Genomic DNA, 26,545 nt, shown 5'->3' on the forward strand with positions numbered 1-26,545 from the left:
CTTTGGAGAAATGTCTGTTTATATTGTCTCCCCATTTTTTGATTGGATTGTCTGTTTTTCTGATATTGAGCTGCATGAGCTGCTTATATATTTTGGAGGTTAATCCTTTGTCAGTTCCATTTGCTGTTATTTTTCTTCCATTCTGAGGGTTGTCTTTTAATCTTGTTTATTGTTTCCTTTGCTGTGCAAAAGCTTTTAACTTTAATTAAGTCCCACTTGTTTACTTTCGTTTTTATTTCCATTACTCTAGGAGGTAGGTCAAAGAGGATCTTGCTGTGATGTATGTCAAAGAATGTACTGCCCAGGTTTTCCTCTAAGAGCTTTATAGTTTCTGGCCATACATTTAAATCTTTAATCCATTTTGAATTTTTTTTGTGTGTGGTTAAAGTGTTAAAGAGAGGTCAAGTTTTCCCAGCACCACTTATTAAAAAGGCTGTCTTTTCTCTGCTGTATCTCCTTGCCTTCTTCCAAGATAAGTGCCCATAGGTGTGTAGTTTATCTCTGGGCTTTCCATCTTGTTCCATTGGTCTATATTTCTATTTTTGTGCCAGTACAATACTGTTTTAATGTATCTTTGTAGTATAATCTGAAGTCAGGAAAGTTGATTCCTCCAGCTCCATTCTTCTTTTTCAAGATTCCTTTGGCTATTCAGGGTCTTTTTGATTCCCATACAGATTGTGATTTTTTTTTGTTCTAGTTCTGTGAAAAATACCATTGGTAGTTTTATAGGGATTGCGTTGAATCTGTTGTTTACTTTGAGTAGTATAGTCATTTTCACCATATTGATTCTTCTAATCCAGTAACATGGTATATCTCTCCATATGTTTGTGTCTTCTTTGATTCCTTTCATCAGTGTCTTATACTTTTCTGCATACAGGTCTTTTGTCTCTTTAGGTAAATTTATCCCTAGATATTTTATTCTTTTTGTTGCAGTGGTGAATGGGCTTGTTTCCTTAATTTCTCTTTCTGGTTTTTCATTTTTAGTGTATGGGAATGCAAGGGATGTGCCTTTTCCTTTTTAAAGTGTTTTTCTAAAAGGCATTCATAACTTCTGCTTGTATTTCATCATTTAGCCACTCTATCTGGTAAATGAAGGTGCAGGAAGGTTGGGAAATGTGTTTTAGTTAGGGGCATTATATCTTAATAAAAATCAAGACTCTTTTACTTAGAAAAATACGAAGATAAAGTTTTAGGGAAGCACAGATGTTTACAACACAAAACCCTGTAATTTTTCAAAGATGTCTTAAAATTTAGTAATGTCCTTTTGAGTAGGAAGGCACTGATTATAGTAGATAAAATGCCCAACAGATGGGATCAATAGTTTTCTTCCTATAAAGCAATAGTCTTTAATACCACCCACTGCGTTTGATTACTAAGAACTACATATACACTTTACAAATGATAACTGGTACTTTAAAAAGCAACTGTTACATTCTAGATTGTGTGCTTAGTGCTTTATGTATGTTTTCTCACTTTACTCTTCACCATAATCCTATAAGTCTGGTATTATCATCTCTCTCTTTGTTAAAGTTGTGGTAAAATACACACGGTATAAAATTTACCATCTTCTTCATTTTTAAGTGTCTGGTAGTGTTAAGAATACGCACATTGTTGTACCACCAATTTCTGGAACTTTTTCATACCCATGAAACAACTCCCCATTTCCGCCTCCTCCTCGCCCCTGGTAACCACCATTCTGCTTTATATCTCTCTGAATTTCACTGCTCTACATACCTCATATAAGTGGAATACAGTATACAGTAACACAATATTTGTCTTCTTGTGACTGACTTCTTTCACTTAAGGTTTATTCATGTTGTGGCATGTGTTAAGAGTTTCCTTCCTTTTTGAGGCTGAATAGTAACAATGGCACCCCACTCCAGTACTCTTGCCTGGAAAATCCCATGGACTGCAGCCTACCAGGCTCCTCCGTCCATGGGGTCGCTAAGAGTCAGACACGACTGAGTGACTTCACTTTCGCTTTTCACTTTCATTCATTGGAGAAGGAAATGGCCACTCACTCCATTGTTCTTGCCTGGTGAATCCTAGGGATGGGGGAGCCTGGTGGGCTGCAGTCTATGGGGTCGCACAGAGTTGGACACGACTGAAGCAACTTAGCAGCAGCAGCAGCAGTATTGCATTGTGTGGATATATTACATTTTGTTTATCCATTCATCCATCAATGGATATTTGGTTTGTGTCTACCTTTTAGCTATTATATATAATGTTGTTATGAACATGGTATACATGTATCTCTTTGAGATCCTGCACTCTGTTCTTTTGGATGTATATCCAGAAGGAGAATTGCTGGATCAAATCATTGCCTCTTTTAAATAGATGAGAAAACTGAGGCTCAGAGAAGTTAAGTAACTGCTCAAGGACACAGGGCTAGCACAAGAATTCAAAATGCTGCTCTTAAAAGAGCTCTTTAGTCTAAAAGAGTTGTTGAAATGGACCCCAACCCTCAATCCCTTTATAGTATATGGAAGCATAAATCAGTGCCCTGACAGAGGCAGAATTCTAGTTCTGAGAGTCCTAGATTCCTTGGCACTGAGGGGAATCACAGAAGACTGCTCAGAAAGTAGCATTTGAGCTTTTATTTAGAGATCAGAGTGTAGTCATGTTACACTACAGTCGATTTAGGGTCAGCTGTATATTCTGAGCTATTATGTAGTACAGTAGAAATATTCTTTTCATATCATACAATTAAGTATAAGGGATCGTATGTATAAAAAGCCATGAGTATTATACTTCATGGGCTTCTTCAGGTATTTTCAAAGATAATCTGACAACCCAGTTTTCATTTATATGCTGACTTGAGAAGCTGACCCCTGAACAGAATGTTGCATTACTGTGAAGGTAAGGAAGCTTACACACCCAGTAGAGAGTTAAGAACAGAAGCATGATAGTGGGCAAATGTGAGTGTGTCTATAAGGGACATAAGTAGTTCTTTTTTAAAGCACAGAATCCATGAAGAGAAGTATAGGATAAGATCCAAAAGATGGTTGAGATGTCAGAGTATGGAGTTTGAACTTGAATATGTAAGCAGTGGAGAGTCAAAAACTTACTGAGTGAAAGATAAAAAGTTGAGCCTTAGTAATGATAATCTGTTAACAATATCAGCAGATATTGAAGAGAATAGTGAGCGTAAGGAGACTTTTTCATTGAAATAGCTCAGGTGAGAAGTCTGTATTCTTTTATTGGAACTCAAACCTGTTCTTCAGAAAAGCATAATCTAACCCAAATTCTATCTTGACTGCTTTGCAAGTCAGCGTCAGGTGTAGATATTCAAAGAATTTAGGCTAGTCCTGTTATTAAGGATGTTATCAGAATAAAATGACAAGTGTTTTTCTTTAATTTTTTTAAAATTACGAGCATTAGCAAGGAGAGATAAGAAAGCCTTCCTCTGTAAACAATGCAAAGAAATAGAGGAAGACACTAGAATGAAAAAGACTAGAGATCTCTTTGAGGAAACTGTAGATACTAAGGGAACAATTCATGCAAAGATGGGCACAGTAAAGGTTAGGAACAGTATGGACCTAATAGAAACAGAAGATAGATACTAAGAAAAGGTAGCAAGAATACACAGAAGAACTATATAAAAAAGATGTTAATGACCCAGATAACCATGATGATGTGATCATTCACCTAGAGCCAGAAATCTTGGAGTGCAAAGTCAAGTGGGCCTTAGGAAGCATCACTACGAACAAAGCTAGTGGAGGTGATGGAATTCCAGCCGAACTATTTTCAAATCCTAAAAGATGATGCTGTTAAAGTGCTACACTTAATATGCCAACAAATTTGGAAAACTCTGCAGTGGCCACAGGACTGGGAAAGGTCAGTTTTCATTCCAATCCCAAAGAAGGGCAATGCCAAAGAATGTTCAAACTACCACACAGTTGCACTCATTTCACATGCTAGCAAAGTAGTGCTCAAAATTCTCCAAGCTAGTCTTCAACAGTACATGACCAAGAACTTCCAGATGTTCAAGCTGGATTTAGAAAAGGCAGAGGGACCAGAGATCAAATTGCCAACATCTGTTGGATCATAGAAAAAGCAAGATATTCTAGAAGAACATCTGCTTCATTGACTATGCTAAAGTCTTTGACTGTGTGGATCACAACAAACTGTGGAAAATTCTTCAAGAGATGGGAATACCGGATTACCTTACCTGCCTCCTGTGAAACCTGTATACACGTCAAGAAGCAACAATTAGAACCACACATGGAACAATGGACTGGTTCCAAATTGGGAAAGGAGTACATCGAGGTTGTGTATTGTTACCCTGCTTATTTAACTTATATTCGGAGCACATTATGTGAAATGCCAGACTGGATGAAACACAAGTTGGAATCAAGATTGCTGGGAGAAATACCAATAACCTCATATGTGAAGTTGATACCATCCTTATGGCAGAAAGCGAAGAACTAAAGAGCCTCTTGATGAAGGTGAAAGAGGAGAGTGAAAAAGTTGGCTTAAAACTCAACATTCAAAAAACTAAGATCATGGCATCCGTTCCCATCACTTCATGGCAAATAGATGGGGAAATAATGGAAACAGTGAGAGACTTTATTTTCTTGGGCTCCAAAATCACTGCGGATGGTGACTGAAGCCCTGAAATTAAAAGACACTTGCTCCTTGGAAGAAAAGCTGTGACAGCATATTAAAAAGCAGAGATTACTTTGCCGACAAAGGTCCATCTAGTCAAAAGCTATGTTTTTTCCAGTAGTCATGTATGGATGTGAGAATTGGACCGTAAAGAAGGCTGAGTGCAGAAGAATTGATGCTTTTGAACTGTGGTGTTGGAGAAGACTTGAGAGTCCCTTGGACTGCAGGGACATCAAAAAAGATCAAACAAGTCAATCCTAAAGGAAATCAATCCTGAATATTTATTGGAAGGACTGATGCTAAAGCTGAAGCTCCAGTATTTTGGCCACCTGATGTGTAGAGCCAACTCATTAGAAAAGACACTGATGCTGGGAAAGACTGAGGGCAGGAGGAGAAGAGGAGACAGGGGACAAGATGGTTAGATGGTATCACCAAGTCAATGGACATGAGCTTGAGCAAGCTTCAGGAGATGGTGAAGGACAGGGAAGCCTGGTGTGCTGTAGTCCATGGGGTCATGAAGAGTCAGAGCGACTGAACAACAAAAACAACAAGCATTCATAGGACATTATTCACAAGCTAGAGTTAAGTAAAACTTATTTTTTATTGATGTAACAGTTTATAACACCAGTTTCATGGGTCCAGATACATGTATACCCATGTTCATAGCAACATTATTTATAATAGCCAAAAGGTAGACACAAACCAAATATCCATTGATGGGTGAAAGGATAAACAAAATGTGATATATCTGCACAATGCAATGCTGCTGCTATATTTTGTCTTTTGTGTACACTATAGCACCACCAAAATTTACTTCCCATCCATCAGAATAATTGATTCATTTTATCCCTTTCACCCTCCTCCACATTACCCTCTGGTGACCATTGCTGTATGCTATGTGTCTGTGTGTTTGGGTTTTTTGGTTTGGTTTGTTCATTTATTTTGTTTTCTTTTTTGTTTTTTATGTTCTACATATGGGTGAAATCATAACAGTATTTGGCTTTCTCCGTCAGACTTATTTCACTTTAGCATAATGCCCTCAAGATCTATGGATGTTGATGCATATAACAAGATTTCATCTTTCTTTTATGCCTGAGTAATACTTCATTTCAATGTGGTATTTTCTTTCCATTCATCCATTGATAAGCACTCAGTTTGTTTCCATATTTTGGCTATTATAAATAATGCTGCAGTGAACATAGGCTTATATACATCTTTTTGAATTAATGTAAGTAAAACTTAATGAAAATTTAAACTTACTCCTATACAGTAAATTTCCGTTCTGTTAAAGTCCTGTACTGGGTCCCAGGAGGCATACATATTCGTAAAAACTGACTTTTGAGTGTTTATGCTCAGCATTGTTCTGAGTTCTTTACTATTTAAATACTTCATAGCTTTATGGGGTAGGTACTGTTAGTATCTCATTTTGTTGCTGAATTAACTGTAAAGTAGCTTATTACTCAAGAGGAGAAATGAATGACGGTAATTGTTGAAGAAAGTGGAAATTCTGTCAAAACACAATTCATTGACTTCTTTTGTGTGAATCTGCCACACCCAGGATCTCAAGGCTTTTATAGCTTATTCCAGTCAGCAGAAAATCCTCCCCACTTTACCCCGCTTGGCTGTTCTCTCCTGAGGTGATCCTCTTAGTCACATAGGATCTACCAAGAGAAAAGGAGGACTCTTGACTTAGGACATAAGAGCAGTATTGGCCCTCTGATAGAAGGATTTTTTGTTTGTTTCTTCAGCAAATATCTGCCAAAAACCTGTTATGTATAATACTAGACTCAAATAATAAAGATAAAATACAGTTCCTACTCTATAGGACCTCAGAGTTAGGCTGGGGAATCAGACACAAAAAGATAAACTTCATGGCCTGGTAAATTCTAACAGAGGTGTGATTGAAGTGTTCTGGGAGTACAGAGGATGGTGTTCCTCGTTCTGCCTTGGGGACTAGGGAAAGCATCTAAGGGCTAAACTGTGGGACAGATGCTGTTTTCAGTGTAGGGCCGAAGATGAAGTATAGCTTCAAAGTGATTTTTTTCCGTTGAATTATAAGGTCAACTGTTAAAGCAAAGTTCTGAAATTGTTTTGCAGTTTGCACTGGAAGCAGTGTTCAAATACAGGTTTCCCTGGTGGATCAGACAGTAAGGAATCTGTCTTCAATGCAGGAGGCCCAGGTTTGCTCCCTGGGTGGGGAAGATCCCCTGGAGAAGGGAATGGCTGCCTACTCCAGTCTTGCCTGGAGAAGTCCATGGACAGAGGAGCCTGGTGGGCTGTAGTCCACGGGGTCAAAAAGAATCGGACACGACTGAGCGATTAACATCAATACCTATGTATGTTGTTGTTGTTGTGAAAGTCACTCAGTCATGTGTGACTCTTTGTGACCCCATGAACTGTTAACTCGCCAGGCTCCCCTGTCCATGGAATTCTCCAGGCAGTAATACTGGAGTGGGTTGCCATTCTCTTCTCCAGGGGATCTTCCTGACCCAGGGATTGAACCTGAGTCTCCTGCGTTGCAGGCATATTGTTTATCATCTGAACCACCAAGAAAGCCCAGGTATCTATCTATACATCTTCTGAAAAGTAACCAATCTGAGGGATAATACCTAGAACTTCAGCTGGTGATTCTCATGCTTTCTTGTTCCTTCTTCATGCTATCTCTTAATGATTGATTGATTCTACAAATATTATGTATTCGGCATTATTGAGATTGGGGGTAGAGAGCTGAATAACACTTGAACCCCTCCCTCCTCACCAGGAACTCCAGTGAAACAGGCAAGCGTGTCTATCTGTAACATAGTATAATGAGCTAGTAGTAATAATATGAGCAAAGATTTACTTCATTCAATTAAAAAAAGTTTTACAAATTAATAAAATAATTTACCATTGAGTCATGGGTAAATAGGAATCCAGTTTGATATAAGTGCAGTGTGTTTGTAGTTACAGAAATAGCCGCTATTTCTCTATTCTGCCTCATACACACAGAATATTTACTCTCCCTGGAATTCTGTTTTCATCTCCACCCTGACTCCCACCCCCAACCTGGCTGAATTCTCTCCTTCAGGTCTCAGCTCAAATGCTACTTCCTCATAGAAGTCTTCCCACACTTCTCCAGTTCTAAATTAAACTCATCCAGCAGTTATTCTCTCCTTGAAATCTGTTTGCATTTTTTTTTTACCAAGTTGTTTAAAGTCTGCCTCATTTTACACTGTCAGCTTCCTAAGGGCAGGGCTGTGTTTGTTTATCCACCAGTGTGTGTCTGCAGAGTAAAATGCCATTTATTTATTGAATGCGTGAATAAATATTTACCATGTGCTAGGCACTGTGCTAAAAATTCACATATACTTATTAATCCTCAAAACAAGCTTCTAAGGTACATATTGTATATATTATTGTGTCTATTTTAAGAATGAGGAAATTAGGCCCCTGCTCTACCTTATGTAGTTACTCCATGACCTCATAGCTAATAAGTGTCAAAGCCAGAATTTGAACCCATTTTATAAACTGTAATTATAAACCCTCCTACCTGAAGTTAAATGGCTTTAGTATTTCTGTTAAGTTTTCTCTGTGTAATTAGCAAAATACTCTGTATTAACCAAAACTTCTGGTTTTACATATCTTACTCTCAGTAAGTGACGTTAACAATTGGATTCTGTAGTATTTTGGAATCATGAAGAAGAAAATTGGAAGGTAGGAATCATCAGAGTGTTACGTGGAAAAAGAACTGTAGGGATCAAAGCCTCTTGTTTTATAGGTGAGACTGAGACTGAAACAGTAGAAGAACTTGTTCAAGTTTACATTCTAGTAAATTAGAAGCTAGATCTCCTAATTTCTAGTCTGGCAATAACATGTTACAATATCTCCTTTCACTTTAGGGTAGTTTCCAAGTGTATGTTATTTATATTCTTTTTCTCTTTTGGACTCTAGCCCGGAAGGCTATATTCTCTTGCCATACCAAATAGTAAAGTGCTTACTGTAGATCAGGCTAACTAGATGAAGTTACCAGATAGGGGCAGTTCAGAAACATAATACCTTCCTTTGGTACTTTTTCAGCTTTTCTGTTTCATGGTCATTTCACCATCTCATAAACTCTATAAGGTAAATAAAAATCAACAGTTGAATCTCTATCTTGCAGCTGATAAAGAGGCCTAGTGAAAGTCAATGAGTGCCTAAGAAGGTCAGAGTGTGTTAAAGATGAAGCTAGAGCAAGAACTTGAGCCTCTAGACCATGTGTCAGCAAACTAGAGCCAACACCACTTGATTTTGTACATAAAGTTTTATTAGAGCACAGCCACACCCATTATGTTGTCTGTGGCTGCTTTCTTGCTGTACTGGCAAAGGTTAATATTAATAGTTGTCACTGACATTATGGACCACAGAGCCTAAATTTTATGTTACCTGGCTGTTCACCAAAAAAGTTTGCCAATCCCTACTCTAGACTTTTTGCACTATGGCCTTAGTTCTTTCTACCTAGGAGAGTGCTTAATTGCCTTTCAAGCTGTCCTTTATCCACTGTTTACATTTAACAGGAAGAGATCTTGTCTCTGAGGTCTTTTTCCATTGAACAGATGTTCAAAACCTGCCAATCTACAAAAGATTAATGCCAGTTTTTCTGGAGAAAATATACAAAACTTCCCTGAGTCAAAAATTACTGCTCCAGAATATGTCATAGGGCCATAAAAAAAGACACCAGTCAACTTAATGGAAACTGACCTCAAGTCCCCAGTAAGTACAATTTATAACATTGTTCTCTGGCGCTTCAGCCAGATATTTTCTGTATTAGATGCTTTGGACTATAGAACGTGGAGCTCTGTATCACTGGTGCTCCAAGTGTGATCCCTGCATGGACACCCACATAGCCTAGAAACTTGTTAGTAATGCAGATTCACAGACTCTCCACTAGACCTACTGGATCAGTAATTCTGGGGACAGGACCCAATCACTAGTGTTCTGACAAGACTTTCAAATGATTCTGATGCACGCTGATGCTTGAGAACCTTCATGAGACCTTCAGAATTTGCATTTCTAGTAATTTCCCAGATAATGCTGATGTTGCTAGTCTGGGAACCATACTTTGAGAACCACCACTCTGCATCCTAGAATAAGAGATTAGGACGTAGACCAAGAAAATAAGATCCTATTGAGAATCTTGATTCTCAGGAGTGTAAAATAGATGGTTTGGGGCAATTTTACTCTAAAATTTAATTTTTAAGATGCAAAAAACAGGATTTTTTTTTAAACTATTACCTGGATGCCAACCATTCAGCTTTAGCAAAACATAACATTTTGCTTTTTGCTTGGTTTTATGTTTTTTTAAAGATATCAGAGTACAGACACCAATGAAGCTTTTTGTGTATCCTCCCAGAATCCATTCCTCTTTCTCATTCTCTAAAGAGAACCATGAATTTGGTGTGTATCGTGTAAACTTGTTTTATATTTTTACTACTTCTGTGTATATTTGTAAAGTACACTTTGAATATTTTCAAAACTTACATAGCTGATCTTGTAACAATTCTCAACTTTTTCCTCTAGAAATTGTTTCTAAACATAATACATGCTGATACAGTGTAACTTTAGCCTATTAATTTTACCTGCTGTGTAAATATGCCATAATTTATTAATGTATTTGCTTTTAGTAGCATTTTCCTTTTAGTAAGTTGTTCCTAATTTTTTACTATTTCAGAGTGCTGAAGTAAATATTCTTGTGCATGTCTTCATATACAGTTGTGAAAGGAAGTTTCTCCAGGGTACCTGCCCAGGAGTAGAATAACTGAGAAGTAGGGTAAAAGGTTGTTGTGGGTTTTCCCTGGTGGGTCGTTGGTAAAAAAATCCACCTGCCAGTGCAGGAGACGCAGGTTCAGTCCCAGCTTTGGGAAGATCCCCTGGAGAAGGAAATGGCAACCCACTCCAGTATTATTGCCTAGGAAATCCCCATGGACAGAGGAGCCTGGTGGGCTGCAGGCCATGGGGTTACACAGAGTCGGATACAACTAAAGCGATTTAGCACACACAAATGCACTGCAAGGTATGAGAGCCCTATTTCTCCACATTTTTTTCAAAACTTGAAATTTTCTGACATTTTAATTTTTACCACTCATAGAGATGTGAAGTACCTTCCAGTTTTTAAATTCATAATTCCCAGAGTTCCAGGAGTCTTGAAGCTAGTTTTCATGTTTCTTAACATTTCTAGGTGTTTTTTCTGGGGCTTACCTGTAATTTCCTTTACCCATTTTCTGTTGGGTTATTTGCCTTTTTACATGAATTTGTAGACGCTCTTTATGTAATCTTTGCTAATATTTTGATTTATTTGTGTTTCTCAGTCAGTAGCTAGTCTTTTAGTTTTATAGATAAAATCTTTCCCTATTCTTAAGTCATAAAGATTCTTTTACTTTATGTCAAGTTTTAAAATTAAGTCTTTAATGTATCTACAATTTATTTTTGCATGGGGTATAAGGTAGAGCTCTAATCTCATCGAGATAACCAGTTGTCCTAGCACTGCCCGTTTGTAGTTGATTTGTCGCGCCGCTCCGATCTGTCAGGACTTGTCTGTGTGCACAGGTCTGTCTCTGGTCTCTGTTTCATAGATTTGTTTGTCCCTGTGTCAGACCTACATTGTCTTGTCACTTTATACAAACTGATAGCACACGTTTTATTGTGACCTTTTTCAAAACTGTTCTGATAATTCACTCTTCAAGATAAATTATGACTGGCTTGTCAAATTTCATGGAAAATCCTGTCTTACAATTTTGATAGGCTTTGCATTTTATTTATAGATTACTTTGGAGCGAACTGACTATCTTTCAGTTCATGAACATGGTATATCTCCTTTATTCAGGTCTTTCACAATGGCCTTTCAATAATGTTTCATAATTTTTCCTAAAAGGTAATTGGTCATCTTTTATTAGATTTACTCCTGGTGTGTTATTTTGCTTTTATGAATAGTATTATTTTTCTGATTATTTAATTCTAGCATATAGAAGCACTTTCCCCCATTTATGAACATGGTGTTCTCTTATTTCCCAGTAGATGGCAGTAAAATTTCATTATTAATAATCTTCAGTGGCATCTTATTTTTTTCCACTGAAATTAAATGATTTATTTTAAAGGAATAAATTCTGAAATATTTGTAAATTATCTCCTTTTGTTCCATTTAGGAGGATAAAAGAAAACGAGATCGTGACCATGTGGATATTGAGGCAGAAAAAGACCTACAGTGTCAGGCCCCTGTACGATTAGACTTGCCTCCTGAGAAGCCTCTCGCAAGCTCTTTAGCCAAACAAGAAGGTTGGAATAACTCTGAATTAACTGTCCTGAATGAGGAAGCTGAAATTATTTTAAGGATGTTAGCCAGGGAAAGTTAAAAGTTTAAAAGCTGTTAAATTAAAATTTGTTTACATTTTCTTATATTACTGCTTAAGAACTTTAAGTTAATTTCTGTTTCAAACTTCTTGTTCTCACTTCAGCATATTTGAAAAATAAATGGAATTTCTGTATGAGATAATTTAATGATGGATATGAGATAAGTCATGTATAGAAAATAAGCTAAACAATACTCTCTAGATCTTCTCTTTTAAAATGCTCTTTTTTCTTTGCTTTAGAAGTAGAACAGACACCTCTTCAAGAAGCTTTGAATCAACTGATGAGACAACTGCAGAGGTGAATTTTTTTTCTAGCATTTTTGTAACTTGGAAATTGAAATGGGAAATAGAGGATCCAAACCACTTCTTTTCATTATTATTTCAAGTCACATCTTGTGGCCTGTATCCAAACGTACTTGATTTTAAAGTGGATGATAAATATTTTGCCTGGCAATAGAAGTACTCCAAGAGGCTGACTTTTAGATGTTCTCATTTGGGTTGTTTTAACTGGCAGCTTGAAGAGTGTTACATAATCCTCTTAATGGCAGATTTTTCCTTAATCTAAAGTAACTTCTGATGTTACAGCTTTAAACCAGGATTAAACAATACAGGTATTTCCATTTGCTAATAGATCAAAACACTTTGTATATGTCTGTGCTGCTTATCACTGCTGTGAGTGTTCAGTAATTACCAAGTTTGGGGGAAGAAACAAAATACCATAAATAAGATTTGTACCCTCTCTTAAGTGCAGAAATTTGTTGTAAAAATTATAGTATCTTGATAAAACCAATGTGAAGTTCTTAAAAGAGAAAAAAATAACTTGATCCTTGTTAAAATATTTTGATACCTCAGTTCACTCAGAATTTAAAGTTTTAGCCCAAAGACATCTACATTATTAGCAGAGGATTCATGGATATAGGGCATCCATTCATATCGTGAGATTTCTTCTGACTGTGTTGGACTTATATGTCAACCCCAGAACTTATCATAAATATTTTTTAAAATAAAGCTATCTGTATTCAACACCTATTCAGTGAAAATCAGAAATCAGTGACCTCTCTTCCTTTTTGGTGTTAAAGAACAGTTGAGAAATTTACATCTCAAGTCTTTACACTTGAATAAGTCATTCATTGCTTGTCCCAAAGGAGTGAACAGGTTAAGTATTGAGCATTCCAACTCAATTAGAATTTTTGACTATAAAGTGTTCGGCTACCTTTTAATTTTGTTTCTTGCGATATAAGACCAGAATATAAGTTAATGGTGTCTCCCTAAGAGAAATCTACTTATCAGAGTCTCTCTCAGTCTGAGAATGTTCACATTGCTCAGAACATTATGGAAATTAGAACTTTAGAGCCATATTTTTTTTGAATAGCTGTAGTGATTCTTGATCCTTGAGGCTCAGCGCAAATACTGGAAAAGAATGTAATTGACCAGGTTTAGTAATAGCATCTTTGGTCAAACCAAGTCAGACTCTATATTAAAATGACTAATTTTAGGAAGTCTAGATAATTTGCTCTGAAGAGGTCCACCAGAGATGCTTTGTGGTGTTATTCAAGTAACTTCTATGGACAGTATGCATTTGGATCTGTAAGTTCCAAAGTGGAACTTTTTGCTTATTCTCAATATTTTTTACTCTTACAGCTAGGTGTCCTGCTGGGAAGAACCAAGACAGATACACACACACCTGAGTTCAGATTCTAACTCTGTATTTTATCAGATTTATGACCTAAAACAAATAATATGACCTCTGAGCCTCAGTATCCTCATCTCTTAAGTAAGAATACCAGCTCCTTGATGGCTTTTGTGAGCATTGCTACTGCTGCTGCTAAGTCACTTCAGTCGTGTCCGATTATGTGCAAACCCATAGACGGCAGCCCACCAGGCTCCCCCATCCCTGGGATTCTCCAGGCAAGAACACTGGAGTGGGTTGCCATTTCCTTCTCCAGTGCATGAAAGTAAAAAGTGAAAGTGCAGTTGTTCATTCGTGTCCGACTCAGCGACCCCATGGACTGCAGCCCACCAGGCTCCTCCGTCCATGGGATTTTCCAGGCAAGAGTACTGGAGTGGGGTGACATTGCCTTCTCCCTTTGTGAGCATTAGATATAAAAATACATCAATTCCCTACCACTGTGCCTGGCATGTGGTAAATTTATTTTTTAAATTGCTGCCATTATTATGGCTTTTTAAGCATTTTTAATGCTGTGGTTATTTGGAGTAAGAAAGCTTTGATATGCCAAATTTCCAGAGGAAAATAACAGTCTAATGAACTAATCATATAGAGCAGTGGTTTTCAACTCTGTCTGTCCTGTAAGTTTGTAAGTACCAAAATTCAAGCCTAGAAAAATCAGTGCCTGGACCACTCTTCCTCCCCCAAGAGATTCGCGTGTAGTGAGTCTAGGGTTAGCCTCCCACCGCACCAGAATTCTTTTTAAAGCTCCTCTCATGATTCTCATGCACAGCCAGAGTTAAGAACCTATGATAATACTCCATTGTGTATATGTACCACAGCTTTCTTATCCATTCATCTGCTGATGGGCATCTAGGTTGCTTCCATGTCCTGGCTATTATAAACAGTGCTGTGATGAACACTGGGGTATACGTGTCTCTTTCCCTTCTGGTTTCCTCAGTGTGTATGCCCAGCAGTGGGATTGCTGGATCATAAGGCAGTTCTATTTCCAGTTTTTTAAGGAATCTACACACTGTTCTCCATAGTGGCTGTACTAGTTTGCATTCCCACCAACAGTGTAAGAGAGTTCCCTTTTCTCCACACCCTCTGAATCAGTTCTAATGAGATGGATGAAACTGGAACCTATTATACAGAGTAAAGTAAGCCAGAAAGAAAAACACCAGTACAGTATACTAATGCATATATATGGAATTTAGAAAGATGGTAACAATAACCCTGTGTACGAGACAGCAAAAGAGACACTGCTGTATAGATCAGTCTTATGGACTCTGTGGGAGAGGGAGAGGGTAGGGAGATTTGGGAGAATGGCATTGAAACATGTATAGTATCATGTATGAGGCGAGTCGCCAGTCCAGGTTCGATGCACGGTACTGGATGCTTGGGGCTGGTGTACTGGGACGACCCAGAGGGAGGGTGTGGGGAGGGAGGAGGGAGGAGGGTTCAGGATGGGGAACACAGGTATACCTGTGGCGGATTCATTTCGACATTTGGCAAAACTAATACAATATTGTAAAGTTTAAAAAAAAAAAAAGAACCTATGATAGAAAGCACTGGGTCTCAAGTTTGGAGGTATTATGATAACCTTTTTAATGTCCGTTTTTTGAGCAGTCCCCTACACACACGATAGAAGTTATACCCATTAATTTAAGAAAATGTATATGGTTGTCCTTTGGTATCCACAGGGGATTGATTCCAGGAGCCCCCGTGGGTACCAGAATCCAAGGATGCTCAAGTCCCTTACATAAAATGGCAGCAGTCCAGTGAACAGTCAGCTCTCATATCCACGTTTGGGAAGCTCACAGATACAGAGGGCCAGCTGTACTCATGAGTATGCAACAGCTCTGTGACCCACCAAGAGTCCAAGCCTAGCTAGAAACCAGTGTGGAAGACTGCAGATGTGTATTTTAGTTACTATTTCTGCTTTTTCTCTATGGTTAATAAAAAATACATAGTATTAATCTCCCAGAGTACAAGACATTTTTTAGTTAGTCTAGATTTCTTATTTTGTTTCATCTTTCCCTGTGTTGGAGATGTTGCAAATTAATTAAGCTGCATATTTTAAAAGATTCTGTCTTAAGGGTACAATTTATATGTAAAGCATCTGAACCTTATTAAATAGTTATTAGTCTTTAAAATCATTACTTCAGTTTTTAGTGAAAAACATATTAGCCTGCTACAAATTCTACATCTGAAGGATTTCCTCTGACTTAATACTCCTTGACCAGTAATTTTGTTTGTAGTAGAAATAAAATTGCTTTTTTCCTGTCTTCACAGAAAAGACCCAAGTGCTTTCTTTTCATTTCCTGTGACTGATTTTATTGCCCCCGGCTACTCCATGATCATTAAACACCCAATGGATTTTAGTACCATGAAAGAAAAGATCAAGAACAATGATTACCAGTCCATAGAAGAACTGAAGGTAACTTGTTATTTATGTTGTATTGGAGAATAGACTGAGCTATGCTACAGTATCTATTCAATTAAGAGCCAAACTTTTGGATCCTGGGTATGCGAAGTCTTTGTAGAAATCTGCATGTCTGGTATTCAGAATCATTCTCAAGTTTATTTTAATATCCAAAAATCTGTATTTTTTTTGTCTTAGAAAACATGTTTGAGCTTGGTGATAGAAAACCAGACAAAATAAGTCATCTGCTGTCTTTATTATTTTGTGGGTTTTGGTAAAATTTTGAAATTCATGTGTTCTATGAAATATTTTCTCATCCTTTAAAATGAAAATGTTTGATTTTAAATTTCAGATGAATACAGGTAAAATTGATAGTTTTTTAATTGAAGTATAGTTGATTTACAATGTTGTATTGGTTTCAGGTGTACCACAAAGTGATTTGGCTATATATTTTTTTCTTGATTATTTTCCATTATAGATTTTTACAAAATATTGAACAAAGTCAGTATTTTAATGGAATTTGATTTAGAGTAGTCTTTTTTTCTGTTTCTGGACATGTAAAATAGAGAATAAATTGGCTTGTCGAGAAATACCAAGCAGAAGTTTAATTGCATTTTCTAGTTTGATGAAAGTGAGTTGCTCCCTGAATTCACTTTGGCTATATTTTTTTTAGCATATTTTCTTCAACATTCAGCAATAAGAAATTTTAAACTTACAAGTAAAGAACCTACAAGCCATGAAGATGATACACATGCCTAGTGTTATAGTTGACGTTTTTCTGTCTTTAAATGGCAATGCACTCCAGTGTTCTTGCCTGGAGAATCCCAGGGACGGGGGAGCCTGGTGGGCTGCCGTCTGTGGGGTCACACAGAGTCGGACACGACTGAAGTGACTTAGCAGCAGCAGCAGATGCTGGTTTCAGAGTTAAGCTTTTCATTTTAATCATCCTAAGAAAAGGAGCCGTGTGTTTTCTGTTTTAATTTGCTCTGTACCAAACCACCACAAACTAAAGTGTTTAAACAGTGTGTCTACTCTACCTTTGTTTTTTTTTTCTGAATGAATATTGTAGTGTTTTCATCTGACCCACGGACTAGACCCTAATCATTTATAGAAGGAAAATAAGACAGTAAATGTTATCTTTACTTGGTCTCTTTTTTTTTTTTCATGCACGTTGATTAGCTGAATTTTATGAATAATACTAGCATTTAGTTCTGTCTTTACTATCAGTTTGACTGTATATTTCACTCTGAAAAACCTGAATTATATTCTCTTGTACTCAGAGAAACAGAAATGTTTCTCAACTTTTCATCTGGTGAAAATTAAGCTAAAACTGTTTATTTCAGCATGTTTCTGATCTTATTATTGCTTAATGGAAAATTTTTCAGTTTTTTTTCCTTTCTGTGAATAACTTTCCTTTGATCTTTCCCTTACGATGACAAGAGAGAGTAGAAGTATGCCCACTGAGTGTTTTTGAGCAGATGGTCAAGATTTATCATAATTAAAATGAACAAGTATTTTTAACTTTGGAGTTTTCTGTAGAGCTATATTTTTTTCTCAGGAAAATTCAGTAGCCCCATGTAAAGTTTAATTAGCTTATCCAGCTCATTAAACTGTTTGAGGTTGGTTGTTTTTTTTTTTTTTAAATATTTGGAAGTATACAGAAAGGTCATTCAACTTTATGAAAGAACAATTGCCATTACACAAAAATCCAGTAAAGTCTGCTAAGTCACTTCAGTCGTGTCTGACTCTGTAGACGGCAGCCCACCAGGCTCCTCTGTCCCTGGGATTCTCCAGGCAAGAACACTGGAGTGGGTTGCCATTTCCTTCTCCAATGCATGAAAGAGAAAAGTGAAATCGAAGTCGCTCAGTCGTGTCTGACTCTTAGCGACCCCATGGACTGCAGCCCACCAGGCTCCTCCGCCCATGGATTTTCCAGGCAAGAGTACTGGAGTGGGGTGCCATTGCCTTCTCCAACCTAGCACATGACAGTTAAGATTCATGGAATAATAGGGCTTCCTGGAGCTTCAGTGGTAAAGAACCTGCCTGCCAGTGGAAGAGTGAAAGTGAAAGTCACTCAGTCGTGTCTGACTCTTTGCGACTCCATGGACTATACAGTCCATGCAGTTCTCCAGGCCAGACTACTGGAGTGGGTAGCCTTTCCCTTTTCCAGATGATCTTCCCAACCCAGGGATCAGATAGGAGATGCAGGTTCAATCCCTGACCCAGGAAGATCCCACATGGCATAGAGCATCTGAGCCTGTGCACCATAACTGTTGAGCCTGTGCTCTGTAAGGAGAAGCCACAACACTGGGAGGTCCACGTTTCACAACTAGAGGGTAGCCCATGCTCTCCGCACCTGGAGGAAAGCCCATGCAGCAACAAGGATCCAGCACAGCCAAAAATGTTACTAAAGAAATACGTAATTTTTAAAAGATTCATGAAGTAATGGGTCAGACCTGTAATCTGTAGAATGATCCAGTACTTTTTCCAGGTATAGGACCAGTGATCATTTAGTGTGGTAGTCATCTAGTTTGTCTCCCCTCATTTGCCTCTCCTTCCCCAAATATATATTTAATAATTTTAATGGAATGGAAGCTTTTCAGAATATCTATACCAAAGGTTCTGAACCTGGGGTCCTTTGGGTAGCCATGGATGAGCCTTTAGAGGGATCAAGAATTTTATAAAATTACATACAGGGAAATTTTGTGTTCACCTTTGTATTACATGTGTGCGCTTGAGGAGTGGATCCATAGCTTTCCTCAGATTCCTAGAGATGATGACCTAACAAAATCCTAACTGATTAGAGACTTGGCCAAGAACTAAGGATCCACATATACTTCGTCTGCTTTAAATTTAATACCAAATTTATTGTGACACTTGACTCAGTCTTCTCATGTACTTTTAAATAATATTCAGTCTACCTGTTTTCATTACATTAAATGTTCTAAGCTGTCATCACTAGTTATTAAATAGCGGGGCTTAAATGTTTTAAATTCAGAGGAGATTGAGGGTCAGGTTCTTTTTTGTTGAGTTTTTATCATTTTTATTTAGTAAGGCCTTGGCATAATCACTCTCACATTTATACAATGTAAAAATTACTTAACCATGAAAATATGCAGTGGAATTGAGTTCCCTAGCACATGTGCATACTTTGAAATTTAAACCAAAAGTACAGTTTTGATAGTTTGCCTACTCTGGTTACATGTTGTAAGTCTTTGAAGTTGTATGGTTTATTTCAGGTTGGCATGACTTTGCAACATTCTGCAAATTATAATAGTATCCAAACACTTAAAAGAATATTAGTGTAAATGTTTTGCCATTTGCTCAGTTATTTTGACTCTGGTAGGAAATATTATTAAGATAATTTACAATTGTCCCAGTTTTCAGTCAAGATCCAAAATAAAATATTTAATTCATCAATGGATAATTAAGATGTTTGTTTTTAAACTAAGGATTTTTTTAATTAAATGAAATACTCAGTAATTATTAAATGTAAAATAGAAGTATTTTCTAATTTTCTTTGTGTGCAATAATATTATACTGAAGAAACCCATTTTAAAATTTTATCCCCGAATCTAAAGTTTATGCAGTTACTATAGAATGTTTAAGAATTTGTAAAGGAATGTAGTAGGATGTTTAAATTAATTTAGCAGTATTTGTTTTGTTAGTTTTAAAACTTAATAAATTGCTATTAATGTTGTTTAGTAAACAGAAAGATGGTGTTTTTTTACTGGTTTGTTTTTGTTTGTTTGATGGTTGTTGTTTTGAGTTTTTTGAGGACCTGCATAATTTTAGACCAGGACAGGAGGGTACTTTGTTTTGTCTTAATGCATTCCTCCCTAATATTTTCTCTGCAGGATAACTTCAAACTAATGTGTACTAACGCTATGATTTACAACAAACCAGAGACGATTTATTATAAAGCTGCGAAAAAGCTGTTGCACTCAGGGATGAAAATTCTTAGCCAGGTAAAGGAAATTCTTTGTCATAAATAATAATTATTATAAAATTTATATTCCTTTGATTTTGGTCATAGTGATACAGATCCAGTACAGTTCAGGTTTTATTTTATAGACAGGTTATATTAAAGTAGGAAATATTAAATGAAAAAAAACTTTAACATAGAGAAGAAAATTACAGCAGGAAGATTCTCATTTGGAATTGATACAAATAAATATTGGCATTCACTTGTAATTATTTATTTGGAAGCTGTTGAGTTGGTATTCATCAGATAGACTTATATTGACTGTGAAACAGATATCATCTTGAATTCCAGGACAGGATAGATTACATGAGTTATGAAATCTTTTGGAAGAATAGTACCTTATTTCCCTTTGCAGGGGTGGAAGCTAATGTTCTGGTGAAGCACAGGATCTCCTTCAGGTAGAAAGAAAGGAAATAGACAAATGAGGAATCACTCCTCTAATTGTCTGAAAGCCACCTCCCCACAGGAGCAGATTCTCCCAAGAACAAGAAGCGATACATAGTAAGGTGTGTGAAGTGGGAGAAATGTATGTAGAGGACACATCATTATCATCATCAAGCTTCATGAGGAAGCTTACACAATAACTTATTCAAAACAAAGATGCCGTAGATAGTGGCAAAGAGTGACAGGAGTCTCATTGCAGAGCCGTGGCTGATGAAATTGAGTGATCACTTGCATCTACTGGAAGAGGAAGAGAACTCACCAGATGAATCACGTCTTGTGAGGTTTTTCTCACAGCTCTGAATAGATGGAAAATTAACTGAGACAAACCGTATCTTGGCAGGAAGTCAGAAGACTGGGTTCCAGTTTTACCTCTTTTCCACTAACGTGTGGACCTTGGGCCTCTGTGTTCTTATCTGTAGAGAAGAAGGTCTCCAAGATAATTGCTAGCATTAATATGCTGATTTTAGATAAGAGCCAGAGTAGGGAGTATACCAAGAAGAACAAGATAGAATGATTTTGCAAAAAAGAAAAAGAAATGGGTATGAGGAAGAGAAAGAAATCAGAATCAAGAGCTCAGGCTGAAATTGAGGGGAGTTGGAGGATAGTAGGAACAAGTCGTGCGCAGGTGCACGTGGTTTTCCAGTTTTTGTGGTGGTCATCTGTGTCACAATTGCAGTCATCTCACACGCTAGTAAAGTAATGCTCAAAATTCTCCAAGCCAGGCTTCAGCAATACGTGAACCATGAACTTCCAGATGTTCAAGCTGGTTTTAGAGAAGGCAGAGGAACCAGAGATCAAATTGCCAACATCTGCTGGATCATGGAAAAAGCAAGAGAGTTCCAGAAAAACATCTATTTCTGCTTTATTGACTATGCCAAAGCCTTTGACTGTGTGGATCACAATAAACTGTGGAAAATTGTGAAAGAGATGGGAATACCAGACCACCTGACCTGCCTCTTGAGAAATCTGTATGCAGGTCAGGAAGCAACAATTAGAACTGGACATGGAACAACAGACTGGTTCCAAATAGGAAAAGGAGTACGTCAAGGCTGTATATTGTCATCCTGTTTATTTAACTTATATGCAGAGTACATCATGAGAAACTCTGGACTGGAAGAAACACAAGCTGGAATCAAGATTGCTGGGAGAAATATCAATAACCTCAGATATGCCGATGACACCACCCTTATGGCAGAAAGTGAAGAGGAACTCAAAAGCCTCTTGATGAAAGTGAAAGTGGAGAGTGAAAAAGTTGGCTTAAAGCTCAGCATTCAGAAAACGAAGATCATGGCATCTGGTCCCATCACTTCATGGGAAATAGATGGGGAAACAGTGGCAGACTTCATTTTTCTGGGCTCCAAAATCACTGTAGATGGTGACTGCAGCCATGAAATTAAAAGACACTTCTTGGAAGGAAAGTTATGACCAACCTAGATAGCATATTCAAAAGCAGAGACATTACTTTGCCAACAAAGGTCCGTCTAGTCAAGGCTATGGTTTTTCCTGTGGTCATGTATGGATGTGAGAGTTGGACTGTGAAGAAGGCTGAGCACTGAAGAATTGATGCTTTTGAACTGTGGTGTTGGAGAAGACTCTTGAGAGTCCCTTGGACTGCAAGGAGATCCAACCAGTCCATTCTGAAAGAGATGAGCCCTGGGATTTCTTTGGAAGGAATGATGCTAAAGCTGAAACTCCAGTACTTTGGCCACCTCATGTGAAGAGTTGACTCATTGGAAAAGACTCTGATGCTGGGAGGGATTGGGGGCAAGAGAAGGGGACGACAGAGGATGAGATGGCTGGATGGCATCACTGACTCGATGGACTTGAGTCCGAGTGAACTCCGGGAGTTGGTGATGAACAGGGAGGCCTGGCGTGCTGCGATTCGTGGGGTCGCAAAGAGTCGGACACAACTGAGCGACTGATCTGATCTGATCTGATCTGTGTCACAGTTTTATGCTTAAAGAATTGCCTTGAGGTGCAGATGTCTTGGTGTCTGTGTGCTTGGCTCTGAAAGTTTCTTGGATCCACTTAACTGAGGAAAGAAAAACATTTAGATTGATGATCATTCTTGCGCTCCTAATATTTAGACAACATCAATTTCCACTCTTTCCTAAAGACTTGGGAAGCTGTAATGTAAGCCAGTTACCCATCTTTGGCAAAATATGCAGAGGAAAGGGGAATATAAAGTGTTTATCCCATCCTTTGCAGAAATACTCAGAATCCAAGACCAAGCCATATTCAAATTATTTTAACCTGCAGATATTTATTTTTGTATTTGAAGTAAAGGTACACCCCAAAAATGCCGTGTTTTCTCCAGAATCTGCACATTTAATTTTTAGAATAAGGTTTGATTTGCAAACATAATATATCCAGTAAATTTTTCAACTTTGATTTACCACTGTTTTCTCATCTTTAAATAATACAGTTAATACAAGATGCAAATGATTCCAGAAGCTCTTGCATTTTATTGAGGGTGGGGTGTCTGGAAGCACAAAAAAAAACCTCTGTCCACTTTCCCCTTTCTCTCTCTGTTGTCTTCCTTTCCTTCAGATCTCTTCCTGTTGAGGAGCCCTACCCATCCTGTGTTATAGCTTCCTGTTGACTATTCTCTCCACCCTAGATGGGAGAGATTCTTACAACAGTGATTTTTAAATGTTTAAATTTAGACCTTCTGAGTTACTCTTTTTAATAGCACATCTCCCAAGAGAGCCTAGCACACCCTTCCATGAATGGTGTCTTTTGAAAAATAACTGGTTTTTAATTCAGTGTAAAAGTTGTAGAGCAGTCATTCATCATTTTTTTCAGTTATACACAAATAGTGACTGTTAGTAGATGTGTTATTTTTATAAAGAGTGGACATATGAAGAATAACTGTTTTGACCTCCTGAATAAATACTAAATGCTGTATTATATTTATAGTGACCTTGGGTCAGACTAATCAGATTTCAAGTCCTGGCTGTGCTATTGAGACACTTGTGTGACCTTAGGCAGGCCATGTGACCTTTCTCAACCGTTTTACCATCATATAAAATGGCGTAACAGTAGTACTTACCTCACAGAATTACACCCTATGAGTGACAGCTCAGAGGTACAGGTTCGATACCTGTACTGATAGGTTATAGGTACACTGTTAGCCCCTTCTCCAGGCGATTTTCCCAACCCAGGAATCAAACGTATAGGTATAACACAGTATAGGTGTAGGTAGAACACGTACAGGTTTAGGCTAACACAGTAGGTGTTAGCCATTAATAATAAATGGCAAAGAATCAACCCTTTAGTCATTTGTAAAATGGAGAATTGATAAACAGTATGCTGATGTGGAGACTTTTGGGTTACCGAAAAAGAAAGACATTGCTTTTAAAGTTCAGTTCAGTCCCTCAGTCATGTCCAACTCTTTGCGACCCCATGAACCACAGCACGCCAGGCCTCCCTGTCCATCACCAACTCCCAGAGTTCACCCAAACCCATGTCCATCGAGTCGGTGATGCCATCCAACCATCTCATCCTCTGTCGTCCCCTTCTTCTCCTGCCCCCAGTCCCTCCCAGCATCAGGGTCTCTTCAAATGAGTCAGCTCTTCGCATCAGGTGGCCAAAGTATTGGAGTTTCAGCTTCAGCATTCAGCTTTTAAAGTAAAATTAATTAAACTCAACTTTTTTCCATGACTTGTGTTGAAATTTAGAAAATTCCTTTAATTGAATTATTTTAATTTGATGCATTGTTTTTTCTAAGTTTGAAAATATTCCTAATGTAGGTTCTGCTTTATAAAATTCTAGAATGGAAGTTAAAAGGTTACTGAGAACTTTGTGATCCAAGCCCATTCATTTAACCAACACTTATTGAGTACCTTCTATATGCCAGCCTCTGTTTCAGGTACTAGAAGTAGATGAGTAAAAAATGACTTAAGTGACATACACAAGAGGAAACACAAATGGCCACTAAATGCATATAGAAATAATCAAACTAATATTTTTAAGTACATATTAAAATAAGACCTGTTTTTAAAAATCGGTTGTTTTTTTTTTTTTTGATCACACCCCTAAGTTCCAGGGATTGAACCTGAGCCACCTACGGTAGAAGTTCCAGGTCTTAACCACTAGACTGCCAGGAAAAGTCCAGTATTTTTTTTTTTTTAATGGTACTAATCAGTTTGCCAGGGAGTCAGAGAAAATGTCAAACACTGGTGGAATGTTCAAACACTAAAAATTGTTAAAACTTTTCTGGGAAGCAGTTTAACAGTAAACATCAAAAGCCTGAAAAAATATTCATTCCCTTTGACCTAGTATTTTTACTCACGTGTTGGTCACTCAGTCATGGCCAACTCTTTGCGACCCCATGGACTGTAGCCCATCTGGCTTATCTGTCCGTAGGATTCTCCAGGCAAGAATAGTGGAGTGGGTTGCCATTCCCTTCTCCAGGGGATTTTCCCAACCCAGGGATTGAACCCTGGTCTCTTGCCTTGTAGCAGATTGTTTACCACTGAGCCACCAGGAAAGCTGTTTTACTCCTCTGATTTATTCTAAAGAGATAGGGATTCCTAGAGATTTTTATTTTTAATAGCAGAAACTTGAAAATAAGTTAAATGTTCAGTAGGGGGTCATTAATTAAACCATGGGACACACAGGGGATAAAATACTATACAGTTACTTAAAATATTTTAGAGAATATTTAATGAAACAGAGGGGAGATATAGTTTATTAACTGAAAGAAAATTTGCTTATTCAGTATAATTCTGATTTGCTAATATGTGTAATGCTTAGAAAAATACTACAATGTTAAATCTGTTAACACTTTTCCTCTCTAGATAATAAATTAACAAGGTTCTTATTTTCTCCTTTACCCATGTCTTTGTCTACAATAAAATTTATTACTTAAATAGTTTTGACATCATTTTAAAAATTATGGTGATTTAGTCACTAAGTTGTGACTGACTCTTGCAACCCCATGGACTGTAACCTGACAGGCTCCTCTGTCTATGGGATTCTGCAGGCAAGAATACTGGAGTGGGTTGCCATTTTCTTCTCCAGGGGATCTTCCCCACCCAGAAATCAAACCCAGGTCTCCTGCGCTGCAGGCAGCTTCTTTACTGACTGAGCTATGAGGGAAGTGCACTCTCTCTCTGCAGCAGCATTTGTATGTTATATATGTATTTATATATATATCATATATGTTTTAATATAATTAAAAACTATAGTGCAGTAAAATTAGCAGGGTCCATTTCCTGAGGCTGTCACAATCTGCACTGCTAACACAGCAGAGTATGATGAGAAAAGGCCCCATCATGAGATCCAAGAGGCCTGCTCTTAGTCAGTGGTTCTGAGACCTTAGTTGAGTCATTTAGCATTTCTGGGCTACATTGTTCTTATCTGAATGACCTCTGGTCCTTTCCAGTTCTAGTTTCTGTTACTCTGTAGAAGTCTTCCCTACTGTTGCTATGTAGGAGACTACACTCCATATTTTGTCCATTGACAACACAGAATTAAAAGGCAGAGTAGTTGCTAGGAACAAGTCTGCCTCTTTAACATTTGTCCAGAAACCACAGACCGTAAGGGATGCAATGGAAAATTCACATGTTTCACAGAATAGAAACAATACTTCTTTGGTTAGAACATTATGCGTTCTTAAAAAGAAACTCTGCTAGCAGCCTTTTCTCTTTGAGGCGTGTTTTCACACAGAAAAATGCCAGTCCTCAGTGACCATCCCAGGATGCCAAAATGTAAGAGATCTTCCCATATTCACATGCTCGTTTTAAATATCTAATAATTCATAAATCTCAGAAGATGAACTGTTTTATTAAATATGAAATTTTCACACACTATTCTACTAAACTTTATATTTACTACTGCTAAGAAGGTTTAGTCTTTATTCACACATTCTCTCCTGTGAACTTTTTGACGATGCAGTAAAGTTGCAGAGCATTCTCTTATGTTGGAAATTATCTGAATTAAGGAATAGACTTTATTGTCCTGGTTCCTAACTATTCTGCTTGGTAGGATTACATTTAATTGTTTTTCTTCCCTAATTAATGACAGGATAAGTGTAAACTCTTATGGGGGAA

General features: G+C 37.6%; 1 protein-coding gene across 2 annotated transcripts in view; it reads left to right on the plus strand.

The window, feature by feature from the left end:
• The window catches only part of BRD7 (bromodomain containing 7), a 45,106-nt gene that overhangs the window by 6,378 nt on the left and 12,183 nt on the right, over window positions 1–26,545 (plus strand). For both annotated transcript variants that reach the window (XM_027513625.1, XM_027513626.1), the window contains exons 3-6: window positions 11,766–11,895; window positions 12,210–12,267; window positions 15,931–16,075; window positions 19,918–20,028. In XM_027513625.1, coding sequence (XP_027369426.1) covers window positions 11,766–11,895; window positions 12,210–12,267; window positions 15,931–16,075; window positions 19,918–20,028 — 444 coding nt within the window. The remainder of the gene's footprint in view (window positions 1–11,765; window positions 11,896–12,209; window positions 12,268–15,930; window positions 16,076–19,917; window positions 20,029–26,545) is intronic.

This window comes from Bos indicus x Bos taurus, chromosome 18, assembly GCF_003369695.1.
Source record: "Bos indicus x Bos taurus breed Angus x Brahman F1 hybrid chromosome 18, Bos_hybrid_MaternalHap_v2.0, whole genome shotgun sequence".
Classification (NCBI taxonomy): domain Eukaryota; kingdom Metazoa; phylum Chordata; class Mammalia; order Artiodactyla; family Bovidae; genus Bos; species Bos indicus x Bos taurus.